Source organism: Drosophila kikkawai, chromosome 2R (genome assembly GCF_030179895.1).
Source record: "Drosophila kikkawai strain 14028-0561.14 chromosome 2R, DkikHiC1v2, whole genome shotgun sequence".
In the NCBI taxonomy this organism is placed as follows: Eukaryota; Metazoa; Arthropoda; class Insecta; order Diptera; family Drosophilidae; genus Drosophila; species Drosophila kikkawai.
In genome coordinates, this window is record NC_091729.1 from 8,832,878 (window position 1) to 8,851,705 (window position 18,828).

General features: G+C 40.4%; 2 protein-coding genes and 1 non-coding gene across 4 annotated transcripts in view; 1 reads left to right on the top strand and 2 right to left on the bottom strand.

Moving 5' to 3' along the window:
• The window catches only part of rk (G-protein coupled receptor rickets), a 29,569-nt gene extending 22,570 nt beyond the window's left edge, over positions 1-6,999 (bottom strand). The window contains exon 1 of the mRNA XM_070284329.1: positions 6,942-6,999. The gene's annotated coding sequence lies outside the window, so the exon portion shown is untranslated. The remainder of the gene's footprint in view (positions 1-6,941) is intronic.
• Positions 6,805-18,743, top strand: bgm (acyl-CoA synthetase bubblegum family member 1). 2 transcript variants are annotated; one of them, XM_070284330.1, is made up of 6 exons: positions 6,805-6,878; positions 15,148-15,395; positions 15,469-15,814; positions 15,880-16,379; positions 17,441-18,032; positions 18,095-18,743. In XM_070284330.1, exons 1-6 carry the CDS (start codon positions 6,846-6,848, stop codon positions 18,416-18,418), a joined length of 2,043 nt encoding a protein of 680 aa, XP_070140431.1. In that variant the 5' UTR covers positions 6,805-6,845; the 3' UTR covers positions 18,419-18,743. The 2 variants fall into 2 exon arrangements, with proteins under 2 accessions (XP_070140431.1, XP_017023315.1); XM_017167826.3 differs by lacking the exon at positions 6,805-6,878 and adding an exon at positions 13,267-13,442.
• TRNAQ-CUG (transfer RNA glutamine (anticodon CUG)) lies at positions 8,560-8,631 on the bottom strand. The gene has a single exon. It is a non-coding gene; the product is annotated as a tRNA-Gln (tRNA).
• Positions 18,744-18,828: the final 85 nt, after the last annotated feature.

Here is an 18,828-nt window from a genome sequence, read left to right on the forward strand (position 1 = left end):
AAGTTACCACTAATAAATTTGGAATAATTACATATATTAAAGGTCTTTTTAGTCAGTTATTTAATGTATCTTTACATCGCATACAGAATTTTCACAGCACACGCAAAGTTTGAACTTAACTAACATTAAAACCAAATTTAAAATCGAAATTAAATACTTTCCCACTGAGCTAGGAGCAGTTTTTCACTTTCATTTGCAAATTTTCACATTTCGCTGACGGCTCATAACTTCCGGCTATGAATGGACTGGGAAGGGCCAGGCGTTTTCCAGCGCATTATGCATAAATTCCCGTTAATTAAAAGCGCCACAAAGTGCACGAGATAGCCGGGAAAGGGAAGCCAAGTACATAGATACAGAGCAAGAGGGGTACGACATGGTCCTTAATGCGGGCCCAATATAAAATATGCGTGTCGGTAATTTGAGGAATGTAACAGAGGACCGAGGGCCCCGTAAATCCCAAAGAGAATGTCCTGCTGAGAACCCACTAACACATAGCCGGTCTCTCCGCCATTGAACTCGGCCAACCCAAACGGAAGCGGAAGTTGCAGCAAATGGCGTATGAGATTGAGAGTGTGTGCTGCAACCAGCACGGAATATAGTCCATCAGCAGCAGAGGGACCAAGGGTAGCTGTTGGCCGACGACGTCCTCGTAACAAGAGTCCTGACCGGGCACACACGAGCAGGATAACGACGATAGCAACGACGGGAAACCTTTCATGTTGAAGGGGGCCTTTGGAGAGCAAAATATTTACACATACTAAATCAGGCGAGAGCCCACGAGGACCTGCCAGTATGTGTAATGACCTTGTAAGGAGGCTTGTCCTATGCCCTTTTCGCTGAACTGCACTTTCGCCGAAAGCTGGGCAGTGTTTGTTCGACAATTATGCAATTAGTCAGTGAGTTGGACTGCAACCCAAGGAAAAGCTAGGAATATTTCTATGAATTCAATAAATTCTTATTTAAAATGTACAGTCCTCTTAAAATAAACTGAATTATATTATAGATGTATAAAATGGTATTAAAATTACGAACAGAATTTATCTTGCTAAAGATCAGGGACTGTAAAAAATTATTATTAATATTTTCTTTAAACAACAAATCTATATACTGGTAAAAAACGAATTATACCAATCGGCTACAATTTTAACGTTCTTTCAAGATGAGATTAATTTTATAATCTGGATTTTTGTATATTAAACCAATTTGTATTATTAATTTTTGAGTTTTATTTAATCACTTGAAAAATTTTTATTTTAAGCAAAAAAATTAAATTTAAAAAATAATTCTTTTTATTTTGAGCGAAAAAATAAAACTCTAAAAATAATGGTTATTTTTTAAGCGAAAAAATAAAACTCTAAAAATAACGGTTATTTTTTGAGCGTTTTTTTTTTGCTGAAAATTTTTTGGTTCGTCTGTTTTTGCTTGATAGAATGATGCAAAACATTTTCCAAAGATATATGACAGCGAAAAAAATAAGGTTTAAAAACAAATTATTATTAATTATTTAAGATCCCAAGTATATTTTGAGTGTAATAAAAAATTTGACAAATGACCTCGAGGGAACGCTACTCATTTCGCATATTTTTCACTTGGCTCCATTCATGGCGCATAATAAACTATTCATTAGCATTGAAAATACTGTCAACTGCAGAATCGCTCACGTTTAACCCATAATTCATCAACATTTTATTGGCTCAAAGAAAATCCATTGAGTGATAAATAGCAATTCTGTTTTCGAAATTATCATAAATTTTCCATGGCCAAAGGAGGAGTGGGATTGAATGCGATTGAATGCAAATTTAAGCAGCCTTTAAAACGCATATTTAGGAATTCCGTTTTGAAGTCATGAATATGCTTTTTGCAAGACAGATACATTACTGTCAGCACTCGCTTGCTTTTGGTTCATTTGGGAAATAAGAAAACAATGTCTAAACAATAAATATGCACCAGAAGGCAGCGGGCGCCGTTTGAAACCCACTCCTCCTCTGTGCCTCGCCACTTCGACCTACTTGCAACTACTGGCATATTGATGGCTAGGATAGAAAATATTCAAGGGGCAGCATTTAGCTCTCATTCGTTATGTGTGTGCCAGCGTTGACGGAGGTCCTTGGAAGCGGCATGGAGACAGCAAGAACTGTAACCGAAGACGTCCACGATGAGCATGGAGCGCACAAATTGCATGTCGAAAGCTGCATAAAACTCGAATTACAGCAAATTTGTGGATATCGCTTGCAAGTGGAATAACTTTGGGGTAGAGTTTAGTATACAAACCAGTCAACCGTTTAAATATATTTCGGTTTTCACTTGACAAATTCATTATAATATAAACAAAATTATTTTAAGCATTTGTTCCTACAAAATACATCGTAGCTCAGGGGTTTTGAAAGTTGAATGCCTAAAATATATTGTATTGTATGTTGTATATGGTATTTTTGGACGCAATAGAGCTGAAAATTATATCTTAATCTATTTTTGACAAAAGTAAAATACCATTTCATTTCTGAACAAGTCCTAGTCACGGACTGTTCATTCGCAGGAGTCCTAGCGACTTTTTTGGCCATCCTTTGTCTCGTTTGTCCGACAAGTACAAGATAAACAAGCTGCAACGACAGAGACAATTAAAGCTGTAAAATAACACCGAGGACGCGTAGTGTCTCAACATTTTTGACATTTTAATTGCCACCGAAAAGTGAAGGAGTAGCGGCAAGGACATACTCTGAAAGCCACCGAGCTCCCGGCTGCGAATCAAATGACAGTGCCACATAATTTGCGGCATCAGCTTGACTTTAATTGCATTTCGCTGTTTTCGACAAAACTTAATTTAAACAATTACAGGGTCAGGCTCGTGCTGATCCCCGAGTGGAGGTCGCAGTGCATTCGTAGACGCCATAAAATGCAAATTCCTGTTGATCCTGTTTGCCGATGCCACTGCATGTGCTGGCTCCCTGCCATTTAGCCGGGTTAACTGGGCTGCTGTCTGCCTTGTCATGTCTGCTGCGTGACAATTTTTTTTTTTTTTTTTTTTTGCTTTCGCGACCAGCGTTCCTGGGGTTCTTTTAGCAGAAACCAATCTAAGGATATTGTCAGGAGCGTAGTCCCAAAGCGCGGGAGAGCCTGTAAAAGGCACTGAGCCACTGGGCCATAGCGCAAATATTTGATTCGATTTTACTTTCTGTTTTTGTACAACTCAATTGTTTTGGACACCGGTAAAAGTTTTGGATAAAATGTTTATTTAATTATTATTTTAATTGAAAATACATAATTTTATCTTTAAAGTTCTCTTTAGTGTTTCAAGTTCGTTTTATATTGAGATGAAGAGTTCACTGGATTTTAGAACGTTAAAAGATACATTCTGAGAAAATGTATCTCCAAGATAATAATAATAATTTCTTAACTTAAATTTTAAATCAAAGTATTTCCAAGGTTTCCACGGATTTCCCTTTCTCATAATTATTTTCTTAAAGTGCATGTCTATTTTAAATGCAGCTTAGCCTCGCTTTGGAACTGGCTCGACATAATCCCCAAGTATTTTAACGCTGCCACTGCACCTATGACCTGCTTCCAGATCCGAGCACATCACTTGAACCCTCAGCCAATCCGACAGGGGCAACGGCGATGTTGTCACCGCCTGGGCGAATCTGGCCCGGATAAGATAAATATGCAAATAGACTGCACGCCAGTCAACCAAAGGGCGCTTGTCCACGGAGCTCCTCTGTCCCTGTCGTATGCTTTTCTTCCATAAACTGCGATTAGCCCGGAACTTCATTTCAAAATGAGCTAGCCAAGCGATGAATTGTACAGATTTGGCATCGGGCACATACATAAATCACACGAAAGCGTATCATCATTAGAAGGGCCGAGTTCATTGACCGACACACGCGCCTTGGACTAGAAAACTTTTGACTAGTTCCGTTTTACCCTTTTGGGGAGGGTCCGCAGCCCAAAAAAGTAGGCAACACAACACAATTTTTATCGGGCCCACGCACGTCAAGGTTGCCGGTCCATGTCACACCCACTCCGCCCCTTCACAAGGTTTTGTATGTGCGTCCCTCTATTTCTATATCTGTATTGGTTTTTTGTTTGGTCTGCCATTTTGGCTTATTTATTTATTTTTTTTAATTTGCCTCTCTTGTGTTTCGGTTTGGCTTAGTTCCTTACCGATGCCAGGGGGGGCGGGAGACATAATTCAAAATGAAAATAAATAGCAAAAATCTCAGTTAGACATGTATGTGAACGTTTTACATGTAGATTGCTTGTGGCTGCAAATATCTTGTGTCACAACTAAAATTTATAGTTATTATTTAGTTTTCCAGTCGAGGAGACAGATTTCAGGGGCCTTGATTGTAGTAGAAGTCCTGGCATTGCTATATTGAGATTTGCATTAAGATGAAATGTGACATAGATCTAGGCATCTAATGCTGTATATTGTCTAGATTTTAATACGATTTACTTAGAAAACCAAGTTCTCTATGTACAAATACTAGTTCAAAGGACTCCCCTTAAGTTTAGGTACTTTATATAGGTTTCATTTCACCCTATTAGACCTCTGCCATTAAAGAAATATATGTGAATCCGCCCAACTCATATTCAAGTTAAGCCTAAAAGTTGTTATCTTCTTATAAACTATTCCCACCACCATAAAAGCCAATCGTTCGAATGCCCTCTGACCTGACGCATTCCATTCTGCTGTTGCTCTGCTTCCTTGTTTGGTACGTGCTGCGTGTTTTGTCGTCCTTGAAGAGGCTTTGCTTTAAGCAAGTCAAGCCACAAAAATCTGTCAAATCATAGGCCATTTCAATTTAAATGTCCACGCCACCACCTCGTCCATTATGCCTTCCGTATTCCCCCATTCGGTGGGTGGAGTCCTCTATGCCTAATGTGCTTCCCGTTGACGATGCCAAGTCGTGTGCGGCTCTGTCTCCCCCAGGCCAAGAGGGAACCGAACCCTCTGACTTTGTCCAGTTGGCTTCAAATGACATGTCAAACACGCAAAGGAGGCGACTTTGGGATTTTCGTGCTCGCTTTTGGTCCTCCCGCCGGAGCAAATATTGATTATTATTATTGCTGGTCCGAGCCCACCGCGGATTTCCCGGAGAGCTTAGGCAACTGGCCCTTTGGCCATTGACCTTGTGCGAAGACGAACCTCTGACATTCCGGCCCAAATGAGGCGGCAATTTTTCCCCGCTTTGCGGCTTCTTTTCCTTTCGGCGTTAATTTGTTGATAAATTGTCCCAGCTTAAGGAGACAAAAATGTTGGCTTTTTAAAGGTTACATTTAAGAGCTCCATCTACTTTACTTGGCTGTTTTTATGGTTGTATTAAATTTGTCACACTGATAATCGCGATAAGAACTTAATTAATTTTCCTCTGACTTTGGAAAGGCACAAAATGGCATCAGATTTGGCTGTGACTTCTGAGCCAGAAAAATAATTCCTAACAAAAAATTGAGCAGACATGTTTATTATTTGATTAAAAGGGACACATGTACTAGTTACGTTATCTAAATAATTAAGTTTTCTTATAAAGATTCAATGGGTTTATGGAAAATGTCAACTTGTGGACTCATAACTTTATTATAAATGTATTCTCACCGCATGGATATTCTTCTAAGACAAGGTAACTAAATTTTGTGTTAGGTGTATCTAACAAAAAAAACTATCCTATGGGCAGTAAACATCAAATCCTGTAATTTAACACAAAGTCTTGTTGTATTGCCAACACTTTCAACTTCTTAGCTCTTTCAGTTTTTGCTTTAATTAATGCCACTCTTCAATATCAGCCCATAAGAGCAAAAGTTTTCCTGTCCAATAAAATGGTTCATTCCAAAAATTCGAAAATATATTTATTTATACAAGCACTTAAAAGAGGCAACAGCGAAAGATTGCAGCATTCATTTTTATGAAAATTGCAAATTGTTTTCTTTCTTTTTTTTTGTTGTCATGGAGTTTTTGTTCATTCTTGCAGAAGTTTATTTCGGTCACTCCGCATATTCGCTTTGTAGATACGCCTCATAATTCTTTATCGGAGCTGTTTATCAATTCCAAAAAAATAAAGAAACCCAAAACTGAAACCCGTATTGAACTGATGAAAGGCAATTGGTGTGGGGAAATCTGCAGTTAAATGTTTTCTGTATGCAAAATGAATGGAAAAGTTGCCTCTATCGAACAATGCCGAATGCGCTTGGTCAAAGTTGAGTGCGGCAATTTTTTTTTTTTTGCAAAGGAATCTGACAAGGACACTGGAATTATTTTATAGAATTAGGCGAAGAAATGTATACTAAAATAAAAAATTAACATTACATATTTTTAAGCACGTATATTATTTGTTTAACTACTTAATAGCCCAATAAGTTTGCTAGTTTTTTATTTAATGGATTCAAGTGGTGTGGTTCCATCAAGGTACCCTCTACATAAACTCTGTTTTGTTTCACAAATTCATAAAATATTTAATACTTTAAATTCTTAACTTCATATTTTCCATTTCACATATTAAAAATTGAGATTTTGTAGTATATTCTAAGTATTATTAAAGTTGCTACAAAAGAAGTTGCTAAAAGACATTTTTACTTTATGGAAAAATATAAGTATATATAAGTATAGGCTTTTCAAAGTTTTACGTTTAAAGTAAGCATTTCTAATACTGCCAAACAAAAAAAAATAATTTTTAAATTAAGAAAAACTTTCAAAATACTTAATAGCGTGATTCCTCACAAAGATTATTAAAAGTTCATAAGTTATACAATTAAATAATTTATACATTTATAGAGCTTATATTACTTCAATAACGGAGACCCATTAGTTCCCTGTAGAATATAACCTATTTGCTCTTATTTTGACTACTGAACATATGAACATTTTACGAAAAGGGATATTTAATCATGTGAGTAACAGACTTAAAGTATCTCCACTTCATGTACTCAACTTAAAAATCAATCTCGCTCACCATTAGCCATAAATCCATTCGAGGCAACTGTCGCACTGCCACATTAGCGATTAAGTTTAATAATCCATGTGATGCTTAACCTATTCCAGCTTTAATGTAGACCTCGAATGCTCGCCTTTCATTGCACTGTATATATAGATACCACAAGAGGTGAATGGCGTGGAGGGCCATAACAATCCCACCTCGCCACATTAAATGCAATCAACAGAATTTTTTGGGGGTTTTTGTGCAGGAGCAACTCAGCGAAGCGACGCAGACGAATCCTGTTTAGTTTAACGTTAACAGTTTTCCACCTAGCCAGGACTAACTCACCCTTCACCTTGTGTAATCTCCCGAACGAGTTCGGCAAAGGGGTCAACAAAATGGGCACAAAGTCCTTGTCTTTGTTGCTCCTGCTGAATTTTACAATTTTACAAGTAAGCCGGAGGCTGGTCAAGTGGCCAGCTCTCGTATTTAAGGATCTAATTAATTAGCTCTCGACAGGACAGCACTGAAGATGTGAAATTAAAGCCGTGCGATGTTGCAATTGTTGCGCAATTTGTCACATATCGATTATTGATTAAGGTTTCTTCTGTGTGCTATTATTAGCCACTCAAAGGTTGTCCCTTGTAGGGGTTCTGTTATTGATGAACGCCAGTTCAAAGGTCAATTGAGCGGGCAAGTAGATGAAACGGTTGAGGTATGTTTGCCACAGGCAGATATCTGACGTTTAATAAAGTATTGAGGATGTATGTTATTTTAATTATAATATTCCGCTTTCCAAGTGCACAAAGAGTACTCTTAATAACGCTTTTTTGATAGCGTTATATTTCACTATTTTACTTAATGGAAAATGTATTTTCTGTTATTCTTACCTTTTCTGTAATTATCATGTAATATCTTTTCCACTTTATTCTCCATTTAAACAACCCATCTCAACCTATTCAACCGTTTGAGCTGGAAGCCACAGATACAAGCTTACTGGCTCTGGCTGTCTGGTGCCAGTTAAACACTCATAATGGCCAGCTTAGTGTCGGCTAAAGTTAAGTGTTCGTTGGGTCTGGCCGATAGTTACTCTACACTAACATATATGTTTGTCTGCCGGAGATGCTGCCGCCAAACTTTAAGCTGACAAATTATTCAAAACAATGTTGCTGGGGCCAAAGTTGGCAGCCAGAGCGGCTAATGAAACGAGCTCCGCACTTCGACATTTCCACATTTTCAATTGTTTGGCTTTCAGGCATTTCGTATCTTCCGACGCGAAATGAGTTGCCACTTTTTATGGCCAATGCCGTTTTATTGGAGACCCAAAACTATTTGGTGCAGTTAAAGCTAAAGGGAAATAACAGGAGCAGTAACTGAACAGAGACTGGAAACTGAAAACTGAAACTGAGGCACAGACGAGCCCTCATACATATGCAAATGCAGCTGGCTGTCTGTGTTCGCTTTTGTTTATTTGATTGGACGTTGAAGCTGGCTGTGGAAATGCGATTGAAAATTCAGTGGCCAAAGACAGCAGCTGCGGATTTATTTGGCTTATTGCACAGGACGGGGCCATGTTTCTACTTAAATGTTTGGTAGGATAACAACAAAAATAAAAAAATTAAAAATAAAAAGAAAATTAAAAAATAAAGCAACTAGGTTCTACCGAGATTTGAACTCGGATCGCTGGATTCAGAGTCCAAAGTGCTAACCATTACACCATAGAACCGGATGAGGTCCGCGTAGGAAAATTAGTGCTTTGAAAGAGGCCAGGAAAATGAATAAAAAAGCTCTTTACTATGGGATAAAAATAGATACTATTTATTAATCTAATTATATACATTTATTAATATAATTATGCAAGCTCAAAGTCTGTCGTTTCGATCTAAATTTCTTATATCCAAATCAATAAAAGTTCTTGAAATTTAAACAACGCAACCATCTTCCATTTTCCAACCCATTCCCATCTTCTACTATGTTAATTTTTTTTATTTTTATAAACGCTAATTACTGCTGGAAAATGTTTAGGAGATACTAGACAATAATAATTTTTAAGCATAATTTTTGAAATTTTGTCTTCATATAATCAAAACCGCATGACAGAGTAGTTGTTTTCAGAGCGATAGTTTATAATGCAAACTGTAAAAATACTTAAACTTGGTTTCACGATTAAATTGATTTAATAATAATAATTTATTTTAATTTTTTTATGTAAATAATATATTCCTCTTTAATTAATTTTATCGGTTAGTTGAACCGTCATCGCTTGTCCTTACAAACAGTGAGAGTGTCAAAAAGTACTTGCTTCCTTCGAAATTTCCATTCAGTTCCTTTGTTTAGATTTCGAGGGCGTATCGAGCCAATTATATGCAGTTCAGTTTCATCCCCAACGCAATATTTGTGGACCTGTCTTTGTGTTTGTGTCGCACAATTAAACGGAGCTAATTAGCCAAACACTTTCTGCGCTTACCCCCACGATGATGATGAGGATGATGATGCCCCTCCGTGCGACTTGTTGAAATGCCCAGACACGTCCATAGCTTTGCTTACCTCTAGTTTGAATGGGACTGAGCGTTATTTTTATGTAAACGCTAAACATATATACTTATGTTGGGGTAAAGTCCTTATATTCCTACACCCTCCGACATTATTATCACATCATTTGCATGCGTTTAGTGGGGGGCGGTGGAGGGGACACTGTGGAACCTTGGGCAGCTCAGGCGAACGTAATTCGATGCCAACTTTGATGACGACAATCTCATTAACATGACATCGGGAATCGGGTTCGTCGGGAGATGTGTCACATACAAAGTCGGGAATAAAATCGGAAAGACAGTTTAATGATAGATGTTCGCTTTATGCCCGACGCTTGTCTGCTGTCGCCGATATAAACAGCGATTTCGAATCGAATTGCGCTTGTCTTTTCAACACGAAATGCAATTGCAATCATCATCACCAGCTACTCTACTTTAAGACAATTACTTTACACAACTCGACATTTTACACTAAAGCGTTTCGAAAAGCTTTCTTTTCGCTTCGGGGTTTGGTAAATGGATAAAGCTGTAAACAAGTTCTTACAGTCTCTTCGAAGAGAATTCTTACAGTGCGCCAACGTTGTAGTAATAAGCTAAAATTTTATTTATTTTTTATTTATAACTAATATCTACTATAACTATAACTACTGCTATACTAAAATATCTACTAAATTTGTCACAAATTTTAAAATGTTGTGTTCCATTGACTTCCATTGGTATCCCAGATTAAAGCTTTAATAAAAGTTATCGGAAAATAATATAAACAATTTTTTTTTCTGCTTTAGATGCAAATAAACATGCATACAGTCTGTGCTTTAATATAAAAATATTTATCTTAGTTTCATTTTATTAAATTTATAATGCGAAGCTATTTTTTTAAGATAAGGTCTAGTCGGCTTCGATTTGATAAAGATCAAAAGCGCGACTTTAGCCAATAACAACAAAAGAACTTGTCAATAGTCAAGTAGCGGCTGTGGTTACGATTGTTCCATTGGCGTTACCATAAACAAACCCTATACCTATATTATAACTTTGGAAATTCGAAATATAAGACATTAACAGATAAGTCAATTACGTTTCAAGATTAGAAAGTTCATTTCTTATTTATATATATTAATAATATTAGTGTTTTGCTCAGTGCACTGCTTCTATGTAATCGCTTTGATCAATCGTTAAATGTTCGAATGTTCCGCTATTATCGGTGGGTCTTTCCATTCAACCTCTCGGAGATGTGTATGATGTCAAAGGTGCCTGTAGTCGAGTCAGTGTGGTCAATAGAAACGGAATTTCTTATATGGTTAGTCAAGGGAGTTTTCCACGTTCCCTGTTATTCGGAGATCGTTTATCCTCTTCTATCATAGGGTCAACTCTAGTACTGTAGGGATTACTTGCTCAGTGAATATTTATTCATTTGGTTTTTGCCTACAAATCGCTCTATTGGTACTACAAAGAAGGATACAGATCATTCATATACATATGTAAATTCCTGAAATCTTAAATATCATAAATGGGCAACAAAGCTTGGGAGATAGGTTTAACCTACATTAAAAACGAACTTAAGTTCAGGAATTAAAGCCAGCTCTATTTCAAGAAATTCTTCGTTTCTGTCTTGTTCCCACCAAAATTTACTATATATTATAGTGTCCCAAAGGTAACTATTTTTCTTGTTATATATTTTGTGCAAAATTTAATGAAATATAATTTTCAACCTCCGGTTTGTTGTCATGGCCTAGACATTTCAGAAATATGAAAAAGTATCGCAGTATTTGTCATTAGGGATTGGACACTATCAATGATTTTGGGAAGTGGAGTGACCCGCAGGTGAAAGACCAGGGAGCCACGCGAATTTGTGGACACGCTTTCGCTAGCTGATAACCGAAAACGAGCTAAATGTTCGACTCCTGGTTCCCACTGCCCGCATTGGGAATGTTTTAAAAATAATTCCCAAATATTATCGCGCATTACGTTAGCATGAAGGCGATAAGCCTGCACTTAACAGGTCGATTTTTATATAATCTATGTGGAAATACAGGTTGCGAATAATCGAATGTACTACGTCCACTACTGGCAACTGCATTTGACGATTAGCTAGTTGTGATTTCAGAGAAGATATGTAATCGGAACGGGCTATACACACATATTAATCGGGGAGATCCTGGTAAACTGTGATTTATACGAACCGTGAACTGACTTATCTAATCGGTTGCTGATAGACCCTGGTCAATTCAGGGGATAATCAGCATTGTATAGAAATCGTGACTGGGCCAAATAAAATTTGGCTTAAGTCGGACCTATGGACGGGTGGCACTACGTCCAGAGAAGTGGCATAAATTTAAAAAGGAATTGCCGCCTTATATGCGCATACTTATGGCGACTTATGGCCTCCAACTGGTCAAGTGTTCCGTGTTTATCAGATCATAAACTGTTTTCCAGCTTGTGTAGTTCGATAAGAGTTATAACAGACCCGAAAAATGCCACCACAAAGGGAAATAACAATTGGCAACAGTGCATATCGATAGGTGGATCGCCCTATTGTTTATATAGCCCTCATATTTGTTGACGCAGTACCGATAATACCATTTATCACTCTCTCCAGTTATTTACTAAATATTTTGCTAATTTTTGTGAATCATTGCGCTATTACCATCTCAATACTCATAGCTATCTCTTTATTTTTCCGACTCGCCTTCGGATCAGCTGTTTCTCAGTTAAAATTAATTAATTTATTTAAATTTATCTATAAAAAGTTCCCGGAATGTTTGCTATCTAGGCGCCCCAGTTTGAATAAAAGGGCTTGACTCAGCTGTATTTAAAATTAGTTAATAATCAGTGCAACACCTGTTTGGTTTTGGCGGTGAATATTTTAATTGTTTTCGCGAGAATCTCCTCTTAGATAGAAAAAGTAATCCATAAAATGGTTTTCACGGTAAGAATTTACTTATCATACACTATTGCCAAGTCCTTTTACTATTGAGTTATTAAGGACGTTACGCATCTTAGTATTATAGAATATAATATAAATGTATACTATAGTGGGTAGGGAACGGAAATAGCAAGTTTGTATAACGCTGTTTTATTTTAATAACAGTAACTAAATATAGATAAAGGTCATACTTTTATACAATTACATTTTTTGGTACTCTGCTATTTAGCTTCTGTTTTTTTTTTCCTATTTTATTTATTAAAGACAAGCCTCTTTATACACAGTCTCATACGTATTTATTATATAATTAAAGCAATTAGTTTTATTAGAAAGAAGATTGGAATTTCATTTTCAAATGCGTAATATTTTAATTCTCAAAGATTAGTTTTCGATGGGGTTATCACTTACACCGCAAACTAAATCCATTACTTGCTGTAAGTTTACTAGAAATAGGATTTGCTTGCATATCATTTGTATTTTTAGTTTAATTTAACTTAATTTAATTTTTCAGTTCACTTAAAATTGTTCAAAAAGTTCTTCTGATTACGCCAAACTATTTTACAATTATTTTCATATATGTTAAATGTTGTACGTTTTAGTAAGAATCTTCTTATCATTGCCCGCACCATAGTCCCAAAAGGACCGTAAGATATTTGAGACGCTCGCTGATTAGTTTTACTATATCCCGTTACGCCCCAGCGATAAGACCTCGAACCGTTATTCCAGTGTCACAGCAACGCAGTACGGTGGTTAGAGCGAGAGCCCCGATCGAATGCTGCTGATAATAGGGGAGCAGGTAGCAGCCCCCATATCGACATCGACATCGACAACGACATCGACAACGACGGCGAAGCGGGCAGAGCGATCAGGGCCTTCGTTTCCTATAGCATCCGATCCTGAACGGCGTTCAGTTCAGTTCACGCTTCGCCTTCGTCTCTAGCGGTCGTGTGTTCCGTCGCGTCTCGAGCGAACTAGTGGGAGTAACAATAGTGAAAGACCGAAATCGATCGAGTCGCGGGCCGAGAGCATTCGCCAAGAACCAGAAACCAACAGCTCACCACCAAACCCCAAGCTAGCAACCACGTAAGTCTGCCGGAGGAGGAAGTGCCACCAGATCAATTGGAATAGTTTCTGGGCCATGTGCGTTGATTTGTTGTGTCCCAGTCTTCGTCTTCCCTGTGGGTCAGTGCACTTGCGGGCGGGTTCATTGTCATCGCCCGGCGATCTGAATTCGCCGACCGAATTTCGCGCTCCGATCGAGCCTCTTTTACATCACGGTCGAACGTTTGATTTCATTTCTCCCCTTCACTCTCTCTCGGAATGTCTGTCGCGGCGAGGCGCAATAGTGGCCAAATATTTTTAGAAGCTGTGGCCTATTATCAGTTTTGTTTTCACACGCAACTTCTGTGCGGCGAGAAGCGTTCTCGGTGCGTAGTTGGGGCCTGGGTCCCAAACATTTCCACCCAATCGTCACGCGATGACAAATGTCAGGGCGCTCTCTTGCTCTCTCTTATCGGAAAGCCGGTTTTCTATACATAGTTCTCTAGGTTCTCGTTTCGCCAATTTGGTATCATAAAACATATGGTTTATGGCAGTGTTTTGGGCACAATACTCTAAAAAAGTCTGCAAAGTTCTTCAAACTAAATTTCTCAAATAAAAAGTAGTTATAGGTCTTAAATGCTGGATTTTTGTTACCAAGATTCTGTTATTTGTAATATGTTGAGTGCTAAACTTGCTCACAGTACTCCCCATTTGACTAGCCATCTCTGGCTTAGATTACCTTATTACATAATTAGTGTTTAGCTAAATATTACTCATATATTAACATGCCACGATTGCGTGCCGCTCTGAGCACTTTTAAATATTATCAGCGGCCGCCATAACTTAAGATTCCTGAACAAACTATGTTAATGTCTCAAGTACCTCCCCTATCGGCCCCAAAATAACCGAGACGCATTTCCATTAAGTTGATAATGTCGTGCCCTCGGGGTCTTTACCTATGAATCAACTGAACCCACAGCGCCATTTAACTGTCAATCATTTATGCTGTCTATGCCAATCAATCTTGAATAACACGGTAAAACCTTAGCGAAATACGGCTAATAGTTATAATTTGCTCCCAGTCATAAACGATAACTACTTGCTGACCCTTTGGACTCAGCTGATTGTTATGTCAGCTGTTTGGGTCTTCCATTCTTAATTTTCCTGTTTATTTTGGGTCTTATCAATACTTAGTTACCGAGAATTTATTGATTAATAAAAAAAAAACACTTAAAACTGGAAAGTAAAACATTCATACATTATTGTAGATATCAGACTTACGATTCTTGGCCTTTGCACCGGGACCATAGAACCCATTGAAAAAGCAAACCATCGAAAAGCAGCGACTTCTTGATAAGAACCAGAACACGATAAGTTCTTATGCCATAATAGCAGGAATTTTCCAAATTCTAATTAACCAAATTTATATTAAAGTGAAGCCAAGTTAGCCATCGCTCTGGGAATTTTCTAATTTGTTGTTTTCGGATACACAGAAGACACTATGGTCTACGAGTCATAATCAGGTGTTGGCCATTCGCGCAAGATAAGAGCCCCTTGGGAAGGAAGCCTTGACATAGGCCAGCTGGAGTGGGGGTCTTATCTTAAACGGTGGTAAAAATAAATACACGCATGTACTTCAGTCACAGATCGTATGATTTCATTTGCCTAAGCTGGATTTCAGAGAATAGTGAAGGGAAACTAACGAAATTTTAAAGTTATTGAAATTAATCCGTCTGACCCCTTACAGACCTTCAACATGTCCTCAATTGACGCGCTCTACAACCGACCCGGGCCCAACCGCCTGCGGCATTCGGACGTCTACCGCACCACTAATCGCCAGGACGCCGTCAAGATCCGCCTGGCAAAGGAGGGCATCGGCGCCGAGGAGCCCATCTCGGTGCCCGGCCTGCTCAAGCGCACGGTGAACAACTACGGCGACTATCCCGCCCTGCGCACCAAGAACGGCAAGAATGGCTACACCACGGTCACGTACAAGTGAGTCGCGCTAATCGAATCTCTGGCCAATTTGCAATCTAATAACTAATATCCAACCCACCCCCCAACTCAGGCAATACGAGGAGAAGGTGCACCAGGTGGCCAAGGCCTTCATCAAGCTGGGCCTGGAGGAACACCACTCGGTGGGCGTGCTGGCCTTCAACTGTGCCGAGTGGTTCTACTCTGCCATGGGCGCCATCCATGCGCGCGGCATAATCGCCGGCATTTACACCACCAACTCCGCCGACGCGGTCCTGCACGTCCTGGAGAGCTCCCACGCCCAGATCGTGATCGTGGACGACGCCAAGCAGATGGACAAGATCCACTCCATCCGCGACAAGCTGCCCAAGCTCAAGGCGGCCATTCAGATCCAGGAACCATATTCTCCATACCTGAAGAAAGAGGACGGTTACTACCGGGTGAGCTAATACTTTGGGAGGAGAGTTAAGTATTGAGACTCATACCAATGTTAACCCATCCACAGTGGTCGGAGATCGAGTCGATGAACGTGAGCGACGTGGAGGAGCAGTTCAAGACCCGCCTGGAGAACATCGCGATCAACGAGTGCTGCTGCCTGGTGTACACCTCCGGCACGGTGGGCATGCCCAAGGGCGTGATGCTGTCCCACGACAACATTACCTTCGATGTGCGCGGCATAGTCAAGGCCATGGACCGCGTGGTGGCGGGGGCGGAGTCGATCGTCTCCTATCTGCCGTTGTCGCACGTGGCCGCCCAGACTGTGGACATTTACACCTGCGCCTATGTGGCCGGTTGCATCTGGTTCGCCGACAAGGACGCCCTGAAGGGGACGCTGGTCAAGTCGCTGCAGGATGCGCGGCCCACGCGCTTCATGGGCGTGCCGCGCGTCTACGAAAAGTTCCAGGAGCGGATGGTGGCCGTGGCCAGCTCCAGCGGCAGCCTGAAGAAGATGCTTGCCAGCTGGGCCAAGGGCATCACGCTGAAGCACTACATGGTGAGTCAAGGGTAAGTATTCCCCGATGGGCCCAACTTCACATACTTGAACTCCAGCTCTACATATGCGCATACATTATGCAAAAGGGATGCACGGTTAAAGTGGCTGCAATGACAGAGCTCCGTTTCCTACACTCCCGCCTGCATTTTTCATGGCTCAGCCTGCTTTTGGGCCAGGAAACTGGCTCCCTGAGACGCTTTAAGTCGTACACGAGAAAAAATACAAGTCACCAGTATGAAAAGTATTAACAGCCAACGTAAACAACATAGAAAAGAACTTAATCCAGCGGTAGGCCCTGGTAATTGATTTTGGTTGATGTTATAAAGACTCATAAATTAAATGGAAAGCCCTTAAAAGTTTATATCCTCAATGATACGTACAGTAAACATTTTAAAATATTTTAGTTGGAATTGTTTCCGGTGTACTTTGCCTGCCGTGTTTGGTACCCGCTAAATTATGCAAGCCAAGCAGGGCCTGCAGCGCTTCGTTGCTCTGGTTTAAGCGAAAATCAGTGACAACAACATTACTCATACGTCACGTGGAACATGCAGGCAGCCAGCTCTCGCTGCTCCTGCTGCTGCTTCTGCTGGTATTTCCCAGCAAATACGAGAGCACCCAGCAGTGGGTGCAGAACCACGGACCAGGACTAAGACGTGCCAAGCGAGAAGTCTTTCCAAGTAGGAGCAAAAGGAAGGCAGCGACAAGGAGGTCTTTTCATGTTAAACTGCTTGAGCAGTGATTGAAGTCTAGCAAATCCATCAGACTCATCAAGCTCTAACAATTTGATAGAAAACTTGAAGTAACATTGATGAAAGTTAGCTGTAAACGTAATCTGAAATTTAATTTGAAAGCGTTTAGTATTCCAATGCATTATTTTCCTTAGATTTAATTAATTTATAAAAACTGCACCACCTTTTGGTTTTGGTAGCCACTTTAATAGTGCATTTCTGGTCGGCCCAAACTCATCCATATTTATTGAGGTGCAGCCATCCCACGTCTGCTCACAGCAACCTTCAACAAAACTCATCAGTCAACAAAGCTAATTAAACTTTTCGCCCGCAACTTTTTGCAGCAAGAGTTCCGGGGGCTTCCGCTACAAGATAGCCAAGTCCCTCATCATGTCGAAGGTGAAACAGGCCCTGGGCTTCGACAGGGTGCTGACCCTGGCCAGTGCCGCCGCTCCCATGTCACCGGAGACGAAGAAGTACTTCCTGAGCCTGGACCTGAAGATAGTGGATGCCTTTGGCATGTCGGAGACGGCCGGCTGTCACACCATCTGCCTGCCCGACTCGGTGGCTCTCAATTCCATTGGCAAGACTCTGCCCGGATGCGAGTCGAAGTTCATCAACAAGGACAGCAATGGCCACGGCGAGCTGTGCATCCGCGGACGCCACGTTTTCATGGGCTACATCGATAACAAGGAGAAGACCGAGGAGTCGCTGGACGACGACTGCTGGCTGCATTCCGGAGATCTGGGCTTCGTCGACGACAAAGGATACGTCTCACTGACCGGCCGGTCCAAGGAGATCATCATTACCGCCGGAGGCGAGAATATCCCGCCCGTTCACATCGAGAACATGATCAAGAAGGAGCTGGATGGCATCTCCAACGCCTTCCTGGTGGGCGAGCAGCGCAAGTATCTCACTGTGCTGATCACAATTAAGGTAGGTCAAAAATCTATAAAAGATTTGAATAAGAATTTGAAACGAATTGTTCTTCTTTGCAGACCGAAATGGACAAGGACTCTGGCGAACCCCTCGATGAGCTGAGCCACGAATCTTCGGTGTGGGTAAAGTCGCTGGGAGTGGAACACAAAACCGTGTCCGAGATCCTCGCGGCCGGACCCTGCCCCAAGGTGTGGAAGTCTATTGAAGACGGCATCAAGCGCGCCAACAAGCACTCCATATCCAACGCCCAAAAGGTGCAGAAGTTCACAATCCTGCCGCACGACTTCTCCATTCCCACAGGCGAGCTGGGACCCACTCTGAAGGTCAAGCGCAACGTGGTTTCCAAGATGTACGCCGACGAGATCGAGAAACTGTACGCCTAGACAGCAGAGCCACGCTGGAGCGGAACTTGAGCTTTAATGTGAATTTTTGAATTTAACGGACTTTCAAGCCAATTGAGTGCCACTTTACATAGGATATAGGCGGATGTTAACTGTTGGATATTATATTTAGATTCAAGGCCCCGCATCTTAGGACAATTGGGCCCGTATGCCCATTTAGACCTTAGCTTGCCCCGACCAGATCCAGAGATCTGTCAAACTAGCACCTAAGCCATAATTCGTAAATACTAATTGGTTGTACCAACTGAAACAAGAGAACTTTTTTATTGTCTGAAGAGCAACAATAAACTGAAACTATATAGACTTATTCGAAATCGTTGTCATGGGTAATGCAGAAAGAATGAATCAAGAAAGGAATTAGTGCGTTCCATGACATTTCAAATAATTTATTT